The 19,582-nt window shown below is 34.0% G+C and overlaps 1 protein-coding gene across 1 annotated transcript in view; it reads left to right on the top strand.

Annotated features, from left to right (window-relative positions):
• The window catches only part of PIK3C2G (phosphatidylinositol-4-phosphate 3-kinase catalytic subunit type 2 gamma), a 360,083-nt gene that overhangs the window by 46,282 nt on the left and 294,219 nt on the right, over positions 1–19,582 (top strand). The window contains exons 6-7 of the mRNA XM_047787464.1: positions 12,359–12,461; positions 16,875–16,945. Of these exons, the coding sequence (XP_047643420.1) occupies positions 12,359–12,461; positions 16,875–16,945 (174 nt within the window). The remainder of the gene's footprint in view (positions 1–12,358; positions 12,462–16,874; positions 16,946–19,582) is intronic.

Genomic DNA, 19,582 nt, shown 5'->3' with positions numbered 1-19,582 from the left:
AGGATACATAATTTACAGAACACTCATTTTCTGACATATAAAATTTTTCAAAATTTTTAATAAAGAAATGTTTAGAAATGATTTGAATAAAGGGAAAAATCACAATCACTGAAGGTAGACATTAACCATCATTTCCAAATTTCTGAATAGAGAAAAGTTGGTTTTCTTTTTTGAATCTTGAGAATGTTTAAGAAAACAAATAATATGAAAACAAATCCTTCCTCTATTGATAACACTACTCTCAATCACTGTTGATTAGGCAAAATGAGTTAGCTTCCTTTAACTTCAAATTCTTTTCCTTTTAAAACCTGATTTTTAGTATATTTTTCTACTTTAAAAACAAACTGCAGAATTATATTTTAGTAATCTTTAATTCCAGATGTAAAACTTTTATTAAGCCTCTACTAGTTCTTTCATTACATATGGATTGCTTAGAGATCCTGTGAAGCATAATCGAGTAAATTAAAAATATTATATGGCTGTTAAAATATAATAAACTAAAAATAGAAATATATTCCCCCTCCCACCCTGAACACACTATTACCTTTGTGTTTAAAAATGATGTACTTTTTCATTTTAAGATCCCCTTTATCAGAACTTTCTTTTTTTGTTTTTTTTTAAGTGATTTTTATTTTTTCCATTATAGCTGGCTTATAGTTTTCCATCAATTTTCTACTGTACAGCAAGGTGACCCAGTCACCCATACATATACACATTCTTTTTCTCACATTATCGTGCTCCATCATAAATGACTAGACAGAGTTCCCAGTGCTACACAGCAGGATCTCATTGCTTATCCAAGAACTATGTTTCTTAATCTGCTTTATGAAGATAGTGATAAATTACATTTAGTTGCTACTTTTGCAGTTTCTCATCTACTTTGGATTAGATGAGGGCAAATCCTCAAAATTTAAACTTCTTCATTTCTTCCACATGGAATAACAGTCCGTTAAAAGAGTCACAATAATTAACTACTTGATGAACCAACCAAGTTTTGAGGAAGTAGCTAAGACCTTTCATCATCAAAATTCAATGTCTGTGGTCAGGACTCTTTTTCACAACTTTGCTAATAGTGTTTTTGTGATTCTCTATTTCTTAAAATTTCCTCTTTAAGTCATATTTTGCCACTTTATTGAACTAATCTGTCCTAACCAAGGTTAGTAAAGTAATACATAAAATCCTGGAAAGGGGGAAATGTAAATAAATAGGAAGAGAGACAGAAACAAATTACACACATATTTCCATTTATGTTGATATGCTAAAACAGTGTCCTCTGATTTTAATGTGTTTGTGAGTTCCTCGAGGGTCTTGTTAAAAAACAGATTCTGACTTACTTGATCTGGGGTAGAGGAAGAGATTATAGTTCTAACAGACTGACCCTCATGGTCCATGGTTAACATTTCAAGTAGCAATATAGTACAGGCTAGAGATATTAGTGACTTAAGAATTTTGAATCAATGAAAAAAAAATTTACACTTTTTTTATTGTTATGGCCTCACCCACGGCATATGGAACTTCCCGGGCCAGAGACTAAATCCAACCTGCAGCCACAAGCTACCCAGCAACTGTGGCAACACCAGACCTTTTAACCCACTCTGTTTTTGTTGTTGTTTTCCGTCTTTTTGTCCTTTTAGGGCCACACCCGCGGCATATGGAGGTTCCCAGGCTAGGGGTCTAATTGGAGCTGTTGCTGCTGGCCTATGCCAGAGCCACAGCAATGCCAGATCTGAGCCAAGTCTGTGACTTACAACACAGCTCACAACAATGCCAGATCCTTAACCCATTTGTGAGGCCAGGGATCGAATCTACAACCTCATGGTTCCTAGTTGGATTAACTTCCACTGCGCCACGACGGAACTCCTTAACCCACTCTTTAATCCACAGTGCTGGTCCAGGACCAAACCCATGCCTCCATGGTGACCAAGCTACTGCAGCTGGATTCTTAACCCACTCGAAACTTTATATATTTTTAAAAAACAGTACCTTGCACAAATAATGACTTTGATCAACAAAACGAAATGTTGTATTTTGTAGCATATTGAAAAATTAAGAAAGATAACTTTCCTAGCAAGCCAAAATTCCCCTTTTCATAAGTAAACTATATTATTTTCACGACTCACTGAATACTCATCTGAGTATGACACTCTTTCTGTCAATTAAAATATTCCATTCTAACTCTGGCTCTGGCTCTTGCTCTGGCACTGCCTCTGCCTGTTAAAGGCTTTTTATAAATCCAGTAACTCACTTTACTATCACATCTCCATAACTCATCTCAAAATGAGAAGGTTTTAGACCTCTTCCACCTGCATACCATGCTATTCTTACCAGGTACTTCAATTAATATCAAACAGAATTTCATTAAGTATCAAAAACTGCTTTATAAACAGAGTTTTTAAATTATGGGCAAAGAGTACATGAAAGTATCGTAACTTTATCAGTTTTATCTCAGGCTCTTGGTAACATAAAGTTGTGAGCAATATGAAGTATGGGTACTGAATCGGCAAATTAGAGGCAGAATAACTTGAATAAAGAAATAACAAAAAATATTAGCATCCTATCATTACTTTCCTGGTTTTAGTTCCCAAATTAATTACGATGGTAGGACTGTCCTTGGTAATACCACTTTTTAATTTCCCATGATCTTATCAAGCAGACAGACCCCTGGGCTTACGCAGTGGCAATCTTGAGGACAGAAGCTTTAACGTCTTTTCTTTTCCATTACATGCATTACATTAATGCATTACATTATAAAGTGTTAAGGACAGAAAGACTTTTCTAGGATGTTCCTGCATCTCCTTTCTTTCCAGAGTAACAATAGTTGGACCTTCACCTAGACTCACATAAGGTTTATTTTCATAAACATATTTATAATATATGAAGTATAATGCCACTTCATAATTTTATCTTTTATTATCTAAGAGTCCAACATTTACTAGGAATGCAGGTTTTTCTGCTTCTTTAGCCCTAATCTATGTGATTTGAGAAATTTCTTTTCTCAAAAATCTTGCTGTCTTACTTTCTAATTCAACTTAAGACAATTTTCCTTGTCAATTGCTGTGTGAAACAATAAAATTTACTGCCCTTAAAGCTTTTGTTGAATAAATCATGACTGCATTGTCAACAGTAAACACAAGTGCTGCATAAGGAGAAACTGAATAATCTTTCTTGAAAATTCAGTTTGGGCTTATTGTTTACAGTTATGGCCAGGTTTTACATCCTTGATTTAAACAAGACAAAACAAAACTTTTCTTTACTATTTAACTGACTTTTGTCAAGGAATTCTAGAATTCCAGAGCACTTAAAAAAAGAGTTAAAAAAAAAAACAGAAAGGGAAAACCTTTGGTAATTAAGAATCTTACTTTGAAATTGTCATATATATTCTTAAATCTAAATTAAGAAACAATATCTGCCTCTTTATTCATAACTACCATTGATTAGTTTGATCTGGCTATCTAATCTGGAGACCTTTTTCTCTCTCCTGACCTCTCATAAGAGAGAAAATGTTGAATTCCTTTGATTAGGGTGAGGAAGTCCTCTTCAAAAATTAAATCTGATTAGAAGTTTAAAATAATCTTCTTAAGAAAACTTTATTTAAAATATGTTTTAGCTAATCCCATGGCAATTGGTATTAATTTATTCTTTAAACATTTGATTATAAATTGGAATCGCCTTTTATTCAACATAAAAATCAGACTATTAATTACCAGTGAAGAAAAAAGCTAAGTAATATTATATAAAGTTTAAGGTAATAGATTATACTCATACTCATTAGCAGTAAAAACTCAGTTGCATATATTCTGGGGGTGGGGAGGGGCTTAAGAAGAGGAGTCTTTTTATTCTCAATAAAATTAAGGATTTCACTTGGCAAACTTGAAAACATTGATTATTTTCAGTGCATTCAGAACAGCCTAAGAATTCCAACATTATAATCTACTCTAACTCTTTAGATTCACTTTGAGCAAAGAAATAGACTAGGGAGATTAAGGTGTGTTTCTCTTTTACATAACTGCTTTCCTCTTATTAAACCATAGAACCATGTCAGAGCATAGGAAAGAATATAACTTTGAGAGTTATCAAACACAATAATAAAAACATGTTCAGTTAATAAGTCATTCATTAAGAGTATCTTGAGTTACTTCAATTTGGTTTTGGGTCTCCTTCAAAGTCCTTTTCTTAACATTTTAAAATTAACTGGTTGCTATCTTTGAAAAATAGTTAACCAAAAATTAATAATAACATACCATACAAGTTTGTATTTAATTCTAATCAATAACTGCACAAGAAAAAATGTTCCAATATGTGAACACTTTCTATATACCTTCATTTGAAGGCAGTGCCCCAAAGGAAGAGCTTGTGATAAGTGAAGATTGTTTATTATTGAAACAAACATGTACAATTTTTTGGGGGGGCACACCCATGGCATATGGAGGTTCTCAGGTTAGAGGTCTAATCAGAGCTATACCTGCTGGCCTATAGCACAGCCACAGCAATGCCATATCTGAGCCACATCTGTGACCTACACCACAGCTAATGGCACCACCAGATCCTATCCCACTGAGTTAGGTTAGCTATCGAACCTGAATCCTCATGGATACTAGTCAGATTCGTTTCTGCTGAGCCACAACAGGAAATCCCAAACATGTAAATTTATAGCAAATTTCAGCCCCTAGGTTTTTTTTTTAAGTGTTGTGATTGTGCAAGCATCATTAATCAACAGATTTGATAAAAAGAGTCACAAAGCTGTTGCATGATTTTTCCATGATGACAAATGAGAACAAAATGCAGGAACATAATTTAATTTCATTATACCTAAAACTATAATAGCTAACTGCAGCAATCAAGTCATTTTTGTTGCTCAAAAGTATTGTTTACTTTAAGAGCTAAGAATTATTAATCTCCCTAATTTTGAATTAATTGAGGTTTATATAGCCTGTGCTCTGTTTTTCTTAAGTAAGGTAAAGAAATTCGCTAGGAATATTTGAATTGCATAGTATTTCAAATTAGACAATACACTTTAATAAGACTTAAATGTACTATGTTAATCTTAGTTCTTGGATGTTTTGTATTAGTAAAGTCCACAGTTCTCTGGAGGTTTGTGGGAAAAATAATAAAACATTGAAATAGAATAAAATCCATATTTTTGATCTCCTAAATTGGTGAGTGTATTACAAATTTTACATACCATGCCCCAAAAATAACTCCTTGGAGCTTAGCATATATTTTTGCCCAAGATAAAAAGTTCCCAGCTTCACTGCTATGTTTCTTTCTTACTGACTCTGTCTTAATTAACTTCATTTATATAGGTAGTTATGCTGCTGCCTGCCTTTTGTGAATGCACACCTTAGTGAAGAGGGCACTGTAAAATTGAAAGTTGTTACAAAACATTTCCTCTAGATTTAAAAAAAGCCTTGTAGTATATTCAATCTCACTTTATTTTTAATTTATAGTACAGATATTGTATATATTGTGTACCATATCTGCAAAGGAATAAAAACATATACAAGTGAAGAGGCAGTAGGGATGGTTGTGTTTTTACAGGCTGGAGGAAATTCTTAAGAAAAATGAGGCAATGGAGTTCCTGTCGTAGCTCAGTGGTTAACAAATCCGACTAGGATCCATGAGGTTGCGGGTTTGATCCCTGGCCACGCTCAGTGAGTTAAGGATCTGGCATTGCCGTGAGCTGTGATGTAGGTCGCAGATGCGGCTCAGATCCCACATTGCTGTGGCTGTGGCATAGGCTGGTGACTACAGCTCCGATTAGACCCCTAGCCTGGGAACCTCCATATGCCGTGGGTGTGGCCCTAGAAAAAGACACAGACACACACACACACACACACACACACACACACACACACACACAAAGGAAAGAAAAATGAGGCAAGATCGTTCATGTGCAGTTTTCCCTTGAGTAGCTGCTGTTAGTATCAATTTACGCCCCACAGAAATTCTTCAAAACTATGACCCTCTACTAACCATCCTATGGCTGTAAACTTTAGTTTTAGAATTTCTCTGCAAGTCATGAAAGAAAAATAACTATAAATGTGAGGAGCACTGGTTAAGAAAAACAACCATATTAATCACTGATATTTATCTATGCTGAGCCAACAACAAATATCTCCTTCAGCATAAAATCCAAGGCATTTCCATTAGTTATAGAGCTAACTAGAACTAAAGATATGGTAGATGTTAACATCACCAGGAATTTTTAAGTGGCAAATACCAAATACATATGTGTATGTGCATGAACATAAATATCTGAAAAAAAAATGCTCTTGGAGCATTGCAGTATTATTTATATTTTAATGTTCTGTGATATATCTTACACTCCCTAGTCAATATAAGTATTAAAAGTCAGCTTAATTACTGAGATTACTTAAAGTACTTTATTTAATAGTGATCAGTAATCCTGGTTCTCAATATTTACAAAATCAAAATACTCTTTCTCTATATATGACTGTGATATTTCACAAAAACTCTCTGTGACTACTTTCTACACATAAAATGGAGAACATTTAGACCTAATTATTCCATAAAATAAGGATATGTATTTACTCTGATGAAATAGTAATGTTGATAAATGTGAGCTTTCAAGGTCTGCCTAGGCTGATGGGAATCAGTATTCACAAGTTGGACATTATTTGGTATTTCTTTCTTTCTTTTTTCTTTTTTTTTTTTTGCCAATAAGATAAATTTAAAGTATCTGCATGTGACTTTTTGGTGTTAATGTCTTTAATCTCTCTTTATATATACCTACCACCATGGAAATACTTTAAAATAACATGAGCTACTTATGAATAGGAAATAGGAGTAATTACATGCAAGGATTCAGCCTTATGGTATTCATCTTAAATGACAGGTATAGTCATAACAGTTCCTAAGATAGTAACTAGCACATAGAGGGAAACAAATTTTTGTTGTGAGCATAAATAAATGGATGTGCAGAATTTTGATTTATAAGTATATATGAAGAAAAAGAACTAAACTTTTGATTGTATCATAGTAATTGAGTTCATTTAAGAGTTAACAGTTTTTCCATGATTGTGAAATAAAACTACTAAGCACCCATATTTGAAATGCTACCAGATTGAGAAAAACACTGGGTGTACATAATCTGAAAGAGAAAATTCCAATGTTATCAACTAAACTTCAATAAAACTTTAAAAAATGAAAAAAAGAGAAAATTCCAATGTTCACATGATAAGCAAAGTAATACTGACTATGCCCTGTCCTCTTAGTGTTCAAACTCTGCTCTCCACATTATTCATCTTAGCAGCAATATTTTTCATTTCTCCTTCTTGAGGTGTGGTAGCCTTTCTTCGTGTATTTTCTGATACCTAGAGTCCTCACACAAATTTAATTTTCCTTAACCCATTGACTAATTAGATTCTACATATCATACTTCTTCCTATTCCTTAGTGCTTTCTTTTCTTTTACTCTCTCTGTTCATTTTCTCTAGGTCAGCTCTAATAGAAACATAATGTGGGCCACACAACTGAGTTTTCTACTAGCCACATTAAGAAATGTAAAAAGAAACATGTGGAAATAAATTTTAATGTAATTTTTTACTTAGGTTGACTTACCCAAAATGTTGTCATTTCACCATATAATCAGAATTAAACACATATTGAGATTTTTACATCCTTTTCAAGCTGTCTTCAAAAGTCAGTGTGTATTCTATTTTTACAGCACATCTTAACTCAGACTAGCCACCTTTCAAGTGCCCAGTAGCCAGATGTGTCTAATAGCTACAATACTGGATACTGTAGCCCTAGACCATCAAAGACAAATTGATCAAAACGGTAGTTGCGCCAAATACAGTGACAGCAAGCAGTGAAGAGTGGTTTATAGACCTTATAAAGTGTAATGGTTATTGGAGGATCTGTAGTCCTTTCAGTAACATCAGAAACTTAATCTTAAATGACAATTCTAGTACAGTAATAGTGTGTTATTGCTAACACACACAGAAAGGACTATTTAGTATTTTAAACATGATACCTCCCAAAATGATGTACTGAATATATAGCATGCTTCTGAGAATTAGTTTATTCAGAGAAATCACCTTTATACAGGTAAATTTTTCTGGCATATTAATGTTTTGTTCCACTAAGCAACAGTGGCTGAATGCACAGTACACATGAAGCTACTGAGGGTGAGAGTACAGTACCAGTGACCATTCACTTAACCTGCTTTTTTTGGGGGCGGGGGGGGGGGGCATGCACGGCATGCAGAAGTTCCTGGTCCAGGAATCAAACCCATGCCACAGAAGCAACCTGAGCCACTGCAGTGACAACACTGGATCCTTAACCCGCTGTACCACAAGGGAGCTCCAACATGCATTTTTTTTTTTTTTTTTTTTGCTCAACTTGTTCTCAGGCTCTGCCTTGAAAATGCTCATTGAAGAATTTGCCACAATTTTTATACATTTCGCCTTCATCTCTATGTTCAGCAGCATCAAAACTTGCTTATATCCTCTTCCACAAAGCTAAAGACATTTTTAAAAGCCAGGTCTATTATTTTACAATATTTCTTTAATTTTTGAAATAGATTTGTCTTTTTACGGCTGTGCTAATGTTTTGTACTAAGGTGTGTGTATGTGTGCATACATGTGTGTGCACACACAAAACATTTAGAGAGCTATATTGATTTTAATGGTCTCTTCGAGCCCTATTTTCCTATGAGACTTTTATAAAAAGCCAAAAAGAGAAGAAACACATGTAACACTTTATAGCATGAATGCTTGAATCTATAAATAAACTTCAAGTGTGCTATGTTTACTCCAAATATTTATGCTCTAGCTAGTCTCTGGTCTTATTCTGTTGAACCCAGTGCCCTTACTTACAAAATGAGAGCTAGACCAGAAGATGACTTCCTTTCCAGTTTCTGAGATTTTTCTTCATGCAAAATTATTCCCATAATTATATATCTTCAGGAGTGGATTAATACATTAGACTTAAAATGCAAATCTACTCACCAGACCACTAAAATTTTTATGAAATGACAAGGAAAATATTAATAAAAAAAGCCTTCTGGCAAAACAAGACAGAGTGATAGCATGAGAAGGACAGGACAATGGCAAGGGGATTGCAGAGCTCCCAGGTAAATGTCAAAAGATATTTAAAACAGGAGGGACCTGGAACATTTGTTTGACAGCTTTATAAAAAATAGACAATTTTCTAAGGAACATGAATTTTCAAAATTAAGTCAAGCAGTAGTATAAAGGTGAAACAGAACAAAGAGCAGTGGAGAGTGGAAAATGTAGCTTTAGGCAAATTACACCAGATCTTGAGAGAATAGATAATTCTCAATTATGTAAATTGTTCCAGTTTGGAGAAAAAGGTATATGCAATTTATGAAGCTAGTTTAATTTTAATGCCTAAAACAAATAAAGATAAAACACAAAACATTAAGGCCAATTATAGGCCAATCTGAATTTTGATATATATATTTTTTTTAATTGCAAATTAGATATACCAGTGAGTGCATCTACCCAAGAATGTAAAGTATATATTAGAAAAATCTGTTGTTATAGTTAAAATATTAACACAGTCAAGGAAAAAACTGATCTTCTCAATAAGATGTAACTCATAGATAAAGAAAACTCAATAAATGAAGTTTAAAGCTTATTCATAATTTTTAAAAATCATTAACAAAATAGACATAAACAATATACACTAGGAACATAGTAAGTATATTTGTTAATCATCTAATGCATTCTCTAGAAAGTCAAGAGAAAGAGAAGGATATCTATTTTTAGTACTATTATTCAACAGTGTGCAAAGCATCCTAGACATCACAATAAAATAAGGAAACAAAAGTAAGCAAAAATATTGGTAAGGAATATATATAAAGTTGTGATTATTTTAAAAGAACATATTTTTCTACTTAGAAAGTCCAAAATAATCAACTGAAAAACTATTAGCCATTACAACAGGATTCTACAAGCAAAATCCACACATAAACCCAATCAATAAATATAATTAAAAAATTTCTGATTTGTAATAAAACAGAGGCTATAAAATATCTTGCAAAAGCCGTATGTGTCTAAGACTTACCTGGAGGAAAACTAACACTCTCAAGGGCAATGAAGAGAACCAGAGTGCATGTAGAAATGCATGTTTCCTTGAAAGGATTCAATATTACAAAAAGGCCAACTCTCCTTATATAATTCCATAAATAAAAAATAAGTGAACACAATGTAATCATTTCTCTTTAACACTACCACACTAATTCTAAAGTTGTTCTGGAAAAGAAATTGTGAAAATATAATATAATATTTTTTTTACTTTTTTTTATTGCTCAAATGAATTTATCACATCTGTAGTTGTATAATGATCATAACAATCTGATTTCACAGGATTTCCATTCCACAGCCCAAGCACATCCTCCCACCCCCAATATAATTTTTAAAAACAGATACTTTCACTATTTTCATAATTGAAAATATACTAGAAAATTAAATAATCGAAGCAATTTGATATTGGCAGAAGAATAAATGCATGGTTTACTGGAATATGTAGAATCCAGAAATAGATCAGATATTCATAAGTTCAATATAATAGGTCAGAGATGAACTATGTATTCATTAATTAGGGATGTTCAGGGAAATTGTTATTATGTTGAGAAAATGTCTAAAATCAGAGCTATATATCCCTCTTTACTCAACATCTGCATTCCAGCTGGACATTAAAAACTATTACTGCTGAATTAAGTGCGGAAGAAACAACTTTAAAAGATTAGAATAATAATCATAGGGATTTAAACCATTTTTCCATTCAGGTTGTCCCTCAAGTCCAAGTATATGCTCCTTATTATAGAAGGTGGAAGTTAAAGATAATTGCTTAAGGGTTTGATTTATGCCAGAAAGACAAAAAATTGTTATCAACAGATACTTCATCCTGTATCAACAGCCTTCTTTATTCTAGAACCAAAACTCAGATATTGAGAGGCTATTTCACTGTTTTTAGTTTTAAAATGAAGTGCATTAAGATATGTCTTTTTTATAATTCCTATCTCTAATAATCAACTGATCTAATTTTCTTGATTTCATCAGGTTTATATTATTAAAGAATCTGGAACAAAAATCTGAAATTGTAGGGTAATCAAAGATAAGTGAATTGAAGTTACATTAAGCTCTAAATTTTATTTGAGAGTCTGATATAAATAACAGTTAAATTGAGGCTGCAGTGGAAAATATTTGGTGTTGCTAAGAGTAGAATAGTTTAAATTTTCTAAGAAGCAAAGCCTCAGAAAATAAAAGAAATTTAGCTATAAGCTAGAGACATAGATAAAAATAATATAACTTCATTTTTAACATAAATGCATGTGTGCTTGGCCATTTATTTCAGCCCACAAAAACAAAACTGCAATAAACTCTTGGGAAATAATATTTTGGAAAAAAGGAAAGAAATATTTTTTAATCTTTTTTTTTTGCCTTACAAAACTTAGTACATACAATTCAGATATTTTCCTTGAGAACATGTTCCTATAATGTAACTTAAAAAAATTATAGAGGAAAAATTCCTTCCAGAGTCTGATAATTACCCCAAATCTGATAACTACCCAGATCCTACCACACACACACACACACACACACACACACACACACACAAACACACACACACTCACAGACTGAGGAAAAGATAGGGGATGAACCAGGCCCTGCTTTTAGAAAGGGTTATAATTACATGTTTAGCAGATAAAAATATAGAATGTTCAGTTAAATATGAATTTGAAAAATTCTGATTTCTCTTAGTATAAGTATATATTAAATATTACATGAAACATACTAAAATTTTTTATACATCATCTGAAATTCATATCTACTGGGCAGCAAACACTTTTTTTTTTTCTCTCGATGGCTGCGCCTGTGGCATATGGAATTTCCCAGGCTAGGGGTCAAATCAGAGCTGCAGCTGCAGCCTACACCACAGCCACAGCAACGCAGATCAAAGCTGCATCTGTGACCTACCCCACAGCTTGTGGCAACACTGGATTCTTAACCCACTGAGCAAGGCCAGAGATTGAACCTGCATCCTCACAGAGACAACATCAGGTCATTAACCTACTGAACCACAACAGAGACTCTGACTTCTTCTATTTTATCTGGCAGTTCTTGTCATTTAAAACTGAAAATGAGGAGATATCTATATACATACAGATATTAGATAGATACATAGATACATAGATATAAAACTAGGGATACATAAAACTAGGGATAGATACATAGATATAAAACTAGGGATATAAAACTTTTACCAGACTAAGTTCCAAAAATGAAAGGAAATGAAGCAGGGAAGAAAACATCCACTTGGGATATTATGAAAGGAAGTGACTGCATTCATTTTTTTTTCTCCTTCAGTGACCAGTATTTGGGAAGCCACAGGATATTTCAGAAAAACAAATCTGTTCTTCAACTTACTCTACAGAAAAACAGGGAAGCTCCAGGAAAGTTATCTCGAAAGGTAAGACTTTCTTAGAATTGTTTTCGATTAGCAAGCGGATTATTTTAAGGACAATATTCTCATTCTTATGGATTGTTGACACTTGAGGATTACATAGCTTAATGAATACATATTTATTTGAGTATATTTATTAAAACAATGAAATATTTATTTATATGTCTGTTAACAATTTGTACTGAAACAATTACATGAACACATTACTGCAATCTCAGTATCGTAAATGGTTTCTTGAAAAATCATTTATGAGTAACTCAGTAACTCATATTCATACTATCCATGAATCCACTAGGAAGCAAACGGAATAGAAAATGTGAAGAGGAAATCATTGAAGGAAGAGAAATAACTCTTGATCTAGCTGAAGACTATGTTGGGGTATCAACACAGTTTGAATCAGGGCAGATTAACATTCATAATGTATACAATAAAACTATCTAGAAAGGTATTACTAGGCTTTAATGACACAGTTTCATGCTGTTAGATATAAATTTTATTCCCTGTGTGATATCTTGAGTTACTTCAAGCCCAAATTGCACAGTATGCAGTGAACTTTGATATTCTAGCAGTTTTTATCTGTAGAATCTTCCAATTACCTGCTTTAAAAAAAAAAATCCTATCACCCTGTCATTTATATCAGATAACAGATATCCAGTGCAGGACTCTTTTTTTTTTTTTCCCTAGTCTGAGGTGCTTCACCATAAAAAATGTCAGGTGGTGAATTAGTTTGCATTATATCTACATGGAACATAATTTAATGAGGCCAAAAGAGAGTTGATTAGAAATAACTTTTGGAACTGGTACCCAACTCAGCCAGTGTTGACAGCTCCAGGGCTATGCATCTGAAATCTCCACAAAGAAACATTACAAAGTACAACTAGTACCTTCAATATTAATAAACCAAAGAGTCTTCAAATTGTCCTCAGTGTTGAGGAAAAACTTGAAATTATCAAGTTCCATTTCAGTGGTAAGGAGTGGAGAAAAATATATGATTCTAATTTCTACACTAGTTTTGAAGTTGCATATTCCTAAAAAAAAAAAACAAAACACCTTATCTCACTGGCAGTAATTCACAAAGCACTAACATTTCTGTTTCTTGTAAATTTAATGCATATAACTCCACTACTTTGATACAGTATGTATAGAGCATATACTGTACAGCTGGAACTTTAATGTTTCTATCATATTTAATCTCTACAAAAATTTCATGTGTCAAATATTATTAAAAATAAGGTCACTAAAGTCAAGGGAGCTCCTGATTTTCCACAGGTCACATTTATGGAGCTGGTAAGCAGAGTTGGATTTGAGCCCAGTCAGTGAAGGTCTCCATATCTTATGCCACTAATTTATGAGACAAAAACAATTAAATTTATGGGCTAAAAGTTTTAGATATGAGTTTCAGAGCAATTAATCAAAATTCTAGCTTTATGTGATTTCTTGTTTTGTTTTGTTTTCCACAGCTTTATCCACATACACCAAAGTCTAGGCCATGATTGGTATCCAGTGATAATTAACCATATTAAGAATGTATTAAGTGCCAGGCACTATTATCAGCGCTTTACATGTATTAATTCATAATAGCTCAATAGCAAAAACAGTAGGTTAGACTATATATTTTAGTCCTTTACTATTAAAAACTCTAAAAATTTATTAATACTAGTTGGAACACAAACATTTCAAGTATTTACTCATGATATTTAAAATATTAAGGAGTATGGACATTAGCATGTTACATCAAAATGACGTCCATGTTATCCCACTTTCTGTTGGAAACTTTTAGTATCCATAGAGTAAGTTAGATTATAATTTCAAATGGAAACACTATATTTGAAGAAAATAAGATAATTGCTTTGTTTTGTGAAATCCTTCAGGAACAGATATGGTATGCTGATTAATAAAGCTGAGACATCTATCAACTTGTGACCCTTCTTCACAGTCTGAATTGCTATATATAAATAAATGACCCATGATTTTTTTTTTATACATCTACACTAAGGGAATGTGAATGGTCTCCTCACTTAATTCCATTATTTAAATTAATGTCAAAATTCTCTACAGTTTTCATAAGTTAAGCTATAAGCTAAACATTTATGAATAATTTCCTTTCTGGTAAAAAAATATAAAATTGGCCTAATCATATTCTTTTTATAGAATATTGGGAATATAATGCTCACTATCATCCTATTAAATGTACTGACATAATCACCTTTAAGCAGATATTTCAGAATCTTCTACTTTGAATCTTAAAAAGCTCAATTCATCTTAGATAGCTTTCTTATTTCAAACTGACTTTTACTACGCTGGTATATGGTGATTTAATTCATATTCCATGAAATTATTCACAAAACAGGTTGACAGTATTTAGAAATCATCCTAGATTTCAAATTTTTAAAACCTGTCTTAATTAGAAGCGATGTGAAGAGCTGAGACTTAAAGAATTTTTTTCTCCCTTTATCTTTCTCAAATTTGATGGAAAGTATTGCCAACATTGCAGACATGAATTCCTTTCTAGCTCAAGGAAACATTCAAAGAACATTAATATATTTTTGTATAAAAAAAGGGAAAAAGTACCTTAATGTTTTTCTTAAGACAAAGGTATGGCCTTTAGCTTTGGAGAAAAGTAAATTGCACAATACATTCCAGAGATAACAGCTCAAACTTTCGTCCAACCCTCTGAGATCCTTTAAACAAAAGTTTTTTCTTCTAAGTGACTGTACGAGAAAGCCAATCTCCTCCAATCCCCAAAGTATCTCTGGAAGCAAAGTAAAGTGGTTTTTAAATGAATGCGATTATGCTATACAGAAAGATGCAATACGTCATATTATTTCTATGTTGCTTTGTTTGAATTTCTTTTGTTTTTTTTTTTTTTTTGTCTTTTCTAGGGCCACACCCTCAGCATATGGAGGTTCCCAGGCTAGGGGTCTAATCAGAGCTGTAGCCGTCAGCCTACACCACAGCCACAGCAATGTGGGATCATCGCAAATGCAGAGCTGCGTCTGCGACCTACACCACAGCTCATGGAACTCCGGATCCTTAACCCACTGAGCAAGGCCAGGGATCGAACCCACAACCTCATGGTTCCTAGTCGGATTTGTTAACCACTGAGCCATGATGGGAACTCCCCATTTTAATTTCTGAAAGAAGGAAAATATCAAATATTACAGTTCAAATATTACCATCTCTGTCTTGGCTCCAGTTTTCACTTTCTATTTTCCCTTCTCTTTTACTGTTCTTTCCATGCCTAAAGTTTAGCTTTCTCTGTTGCAGAGAGAAAAAAAAAAAAAAAAAGAAAAGAAACTGTCTTAACCATTATCACACTTTCAGATTGCATCATCTGGTGACTCTAGATGGAAATTCCTACAGAATAAGCACATGTTTTCAAGTTCCTTAGCATTTCTACAAAGTGTTCTTTTTCCCTAGCATGCACTCAAGGTGTTGTATTATCGTGATGACCTTATCCTTTCCATGTAACTTATCTTCCTTCTTCTTCCTCACAAAACTACCCAATATAAAAATTAATTTACTTTTGACCTTAAGCCATGGAAAGGTTTTCCTTCTGATGTTTTCTGTCAGAAACTCTAGTAGGCAGTTTTTAAAAATAGACTGTGTGTGCTACGTGCACTCCAGGCATTAAGGAACTCGCTCAGCTGTCAAACTTAACGTTCTTGTGTGATGAAAAAGGGCAATTATGATGGAATATACCATCAATCTCTGTAGTCTTGCATTGGGTTTTCAGGGCTACCTGTTCCAGAAGAGTTAATCAAGGGTTAAGATGGTGAGTGTGTGTGTGTAAGAGAGAGAGAATGCATGTATTTGGACCAGAGGACTGATATTTTAAGATGAGTCGTTCCTGCTCAACTTGGAAGAAAACACAATGCCATCTGATAACTCATGGAATTTATCCCTATCAGTAGTTGCCCTTCATTAGCATAATTTAATGTTTATGGGATGGAAAGTTCTCTTACACTGATGTTTTGCCAGCAAGATATGGAAAAGCCGAAAGATGGAGGGGTTCATTCTGTGTCTGCTGGTCTATCTGGCAAGTTGTCAAGTCTTAGGCTGCCACAGCATTCATGGCCTAAATGTAAAGAAAATGTGCATGCACTTGGGGGACTGGCGTCTGAAAAACTCCCTTCCTGCTAGGAGAAATTAATGTTTGACCTTGGTGCTGGCAGGATGTTTTCCAGCTGTCTTTGGGCTTTATCCTCAACCAAAGCTCAGTTTTCTGTTTTACTTCTGAAAAGAATACTTATATAGTTAAGGAGAGTCTTAGAAGGTCTTTAAAACAAAGCATTAAAATGATGAATGAAGGTTATCAAAAGAGGTGAATAAGATGACAGCAGGAAGTTACAGACCTATTTTTATCTGGTATTCATTCCTATTCACTCTATAAATATTAATATATTCTGCTGTCTACAGCATGCAGATGACCACAGTCAGTTTTATCTGAATCAACTTCTACAATTTATGCATATTTGGAAAGTATCCAGGTAAGACATTTTATTTCTGTTCCAAGACTACTTTCTGACTGAGTTCTCAAATGCCAAATCACAATATTTTTCAGTTGACTGTAAAAACTGTCCTTTCACTAGTACTGTGGAAGCTATTGTACTTTTAATAGATATCTCCCCTTGGCAAAGTCTCTTAATAATTATCTATTCTTCACAGCTATTCAGATATATCTGAAGAGCTGCTAACACCTTCCAGAACAATCCTACATTCATTTTAAAATATCTCTGCTACCGGTTATTACATTTTCAAGGATTTTTTTTTCCTCATTCATATTGTAAATTTGATTGTGCATGTGTCACTGAGCTCTTTGTATAACTGAATTTCCATACTTTGAAAGTCACCATCTCCTGCTTTAAATTCCTTTCTGGGACGTCTTGAAAATAATTGGTATATTATAAACAGTGGAGTCTGAATTCAAATTGGAAAACTTAAGTGACAGCAAATGAACATACCCTAATTGAGTCTGATATCTAAATGTATGCATGTATTATTTGAAAGAATAGGCCTATCAGGAAGCTAACCTGGGAGAAGATATCAATGCTACAGTATGCCTTTATCTGGAATTAAAGCTGTTCTGGGCTAAATGAGCAAAAAATGGAGTGTGGGAGGTTTGTGTCATAAATCTCTAAAGCAAAGCCTGCTATAAAAATCAATTAAAATTGTTTTTAGTTATGATTAATAATAGCTATCATTTCCTGGAGTTCTAATACATTTTGTATACATTATCTCATCTAATTCTCTCTACAACCTCAATAATATGTATTATCTTACTTCAGAATCAAGGGAACTGAGGTGCTGGAAGGTTAAATAACTTGCTTACAGCCCTAAGGACTCTTGTCATTTTTTTCTTTTTTGAGTCTTTCTTTTTTATTTCACCCAAATATTCAGCCTGATACCATAAAATCATAGAATGGGTAAGACTAGGGAAGGACTTTTGATACAACTTCATCCAAATATTTATTTTATTGCTAGTTACAGGGATCAGACAGGTTCCCCACCAAAATGGCATATTAACAAAGGCTATGTTCCAAAATAAATTTATAAAACAACCACCACCATCACCACAACAAGCACAGGGAGAGACACTGAATCTGACAAATTCTTTTAATGGTTGGGAATCCCTGGGAGATAGTGTTCTGGAGGTGGATACTACCTGGGGCACAGAGAGGCAAAGGAGGCTGAGAGAAGATGGTCAAAGTAAGACAGTGCTTATCCTGTTGCTGTTGCACCCTGCCATTAACTGCCTCCTCACAGAGGTGAGGTGGCCCTGACCACTGTGCAACACAGGTGTTCAAAGTGTTAAATTAGGACAAAGCCAAAACTCTGCTGCACGGAGGAGTAGAGGAAATCTGGCAGGCACAGACTAGCCTGGAAACCTAATTCCTCCAACCTTCTTTCCAGGCCCAGGACAGTGGACTTCAGTCTAGGGGACCTCTAACTCTTAGTCCTGCTTCTCTTCTGGTAAGGAAGCCCAAAACATAAAGTTCACACAGTTGCTAACCATCATACAGATATTTAATGCCACAGCCATGACTAAAACCGAGTGCCGAACTCAACTGATGCTCATTCACTTCAACTGCATTCTGCCCATACCTATACCTTTCTCAAAAGTTACCTAGCACAGGTACATTTTTGGCCTCTTAAAGGCCACTGGAAACCTTTTTCCTCCCAGTTTCACTGACATATATAATAGATATAAAATGTATACATTTTTTTTGGAGTTCCCGTCATGGCACAGCGGAAATAAATCCAACTAGGAACCATGAGGTTGCAGGTTCAATCCCTGGCCTCGCTTGGTGGGTTAAGGATCCAGTGTTGCTGTGAGCTGTGGTGTAGGTTGCAGATGCGGCTCGGATCCCGCGTTGCTGTGGCTCTAGTGTAGGCTGGCGGCTATAGCTCCGATTAGACCCCTAGCCTGGGAACCTCCATATGCTGAGGGTGTGGCCCTAAAATGACAAAACAAAACAAAACAAAATACTATACATTTTAGGTGTACAAAAAATAGGATGTTTTGATACACATATATATAGCAAAATGTTAATCACAATAAGGTTAGTTAACACATCCTTCACTCACATAATTACCATTTTGTTGTTGCTGTGATAGTAAGAACATTAAAGCTTAAAAAGCTCTATTCTCAGCATACTTCCTTTTTTTCTTTTGGCTGCGCCCAGCCAAATCTGTCTTTGAGTTTACTGATTCTTCTGCTTGGTCTAGTCTTCTGTTGAAGCTCTTGATCAAATTCTTCAGTTCAGCAATTGTATTCTTTAGCTCCAGAATTTCTGTTTGGTTCTTCCTATGTCTTCGATCTCTTTACTGAACTTCTCATTTTGTTCTTATATTGTTATGCTAAGTTCACTGAATTATTTTTCTCTGTTCTCTTATAGTTCTCTGAGCATCTTTATGACAATTATTTTGAATTTTCGTGTTAGACAATTCAGGTATCTCCATTTCTTTGGGGTCAGTTACCAGAAGTATACAACATTCTAACAACCATATAGGTTATTACACAGTATTGAGTGTATTACTTTACACTATACTGTAGGTCTTTATTACCTATCTAGTTTATATACAGTAGGGTGCATATGTCAATCCAAACTCCTAACTTATCCCTC

The sequence above is a fragment of the Phacochoerus africanus genome, chromosome 7 (genome assembly GCF_016906955.1).
Source record: "Phacochoerus africanus isolate WHEZ1 chromosome 7, ROS_Pafr_v1, whole genome shotgun sequence".
Lineage (NCBI taxonomy): Eukaryota > Metazoa > Chordata > Mammalia > Artiodactyla > Suidae > Phacochoerus > Phacochoerus africanus.
Note: the sequence above shows the minus strand (reverse complement) of the source record. Positions and strands in the feature narration are given on the sequence as shown.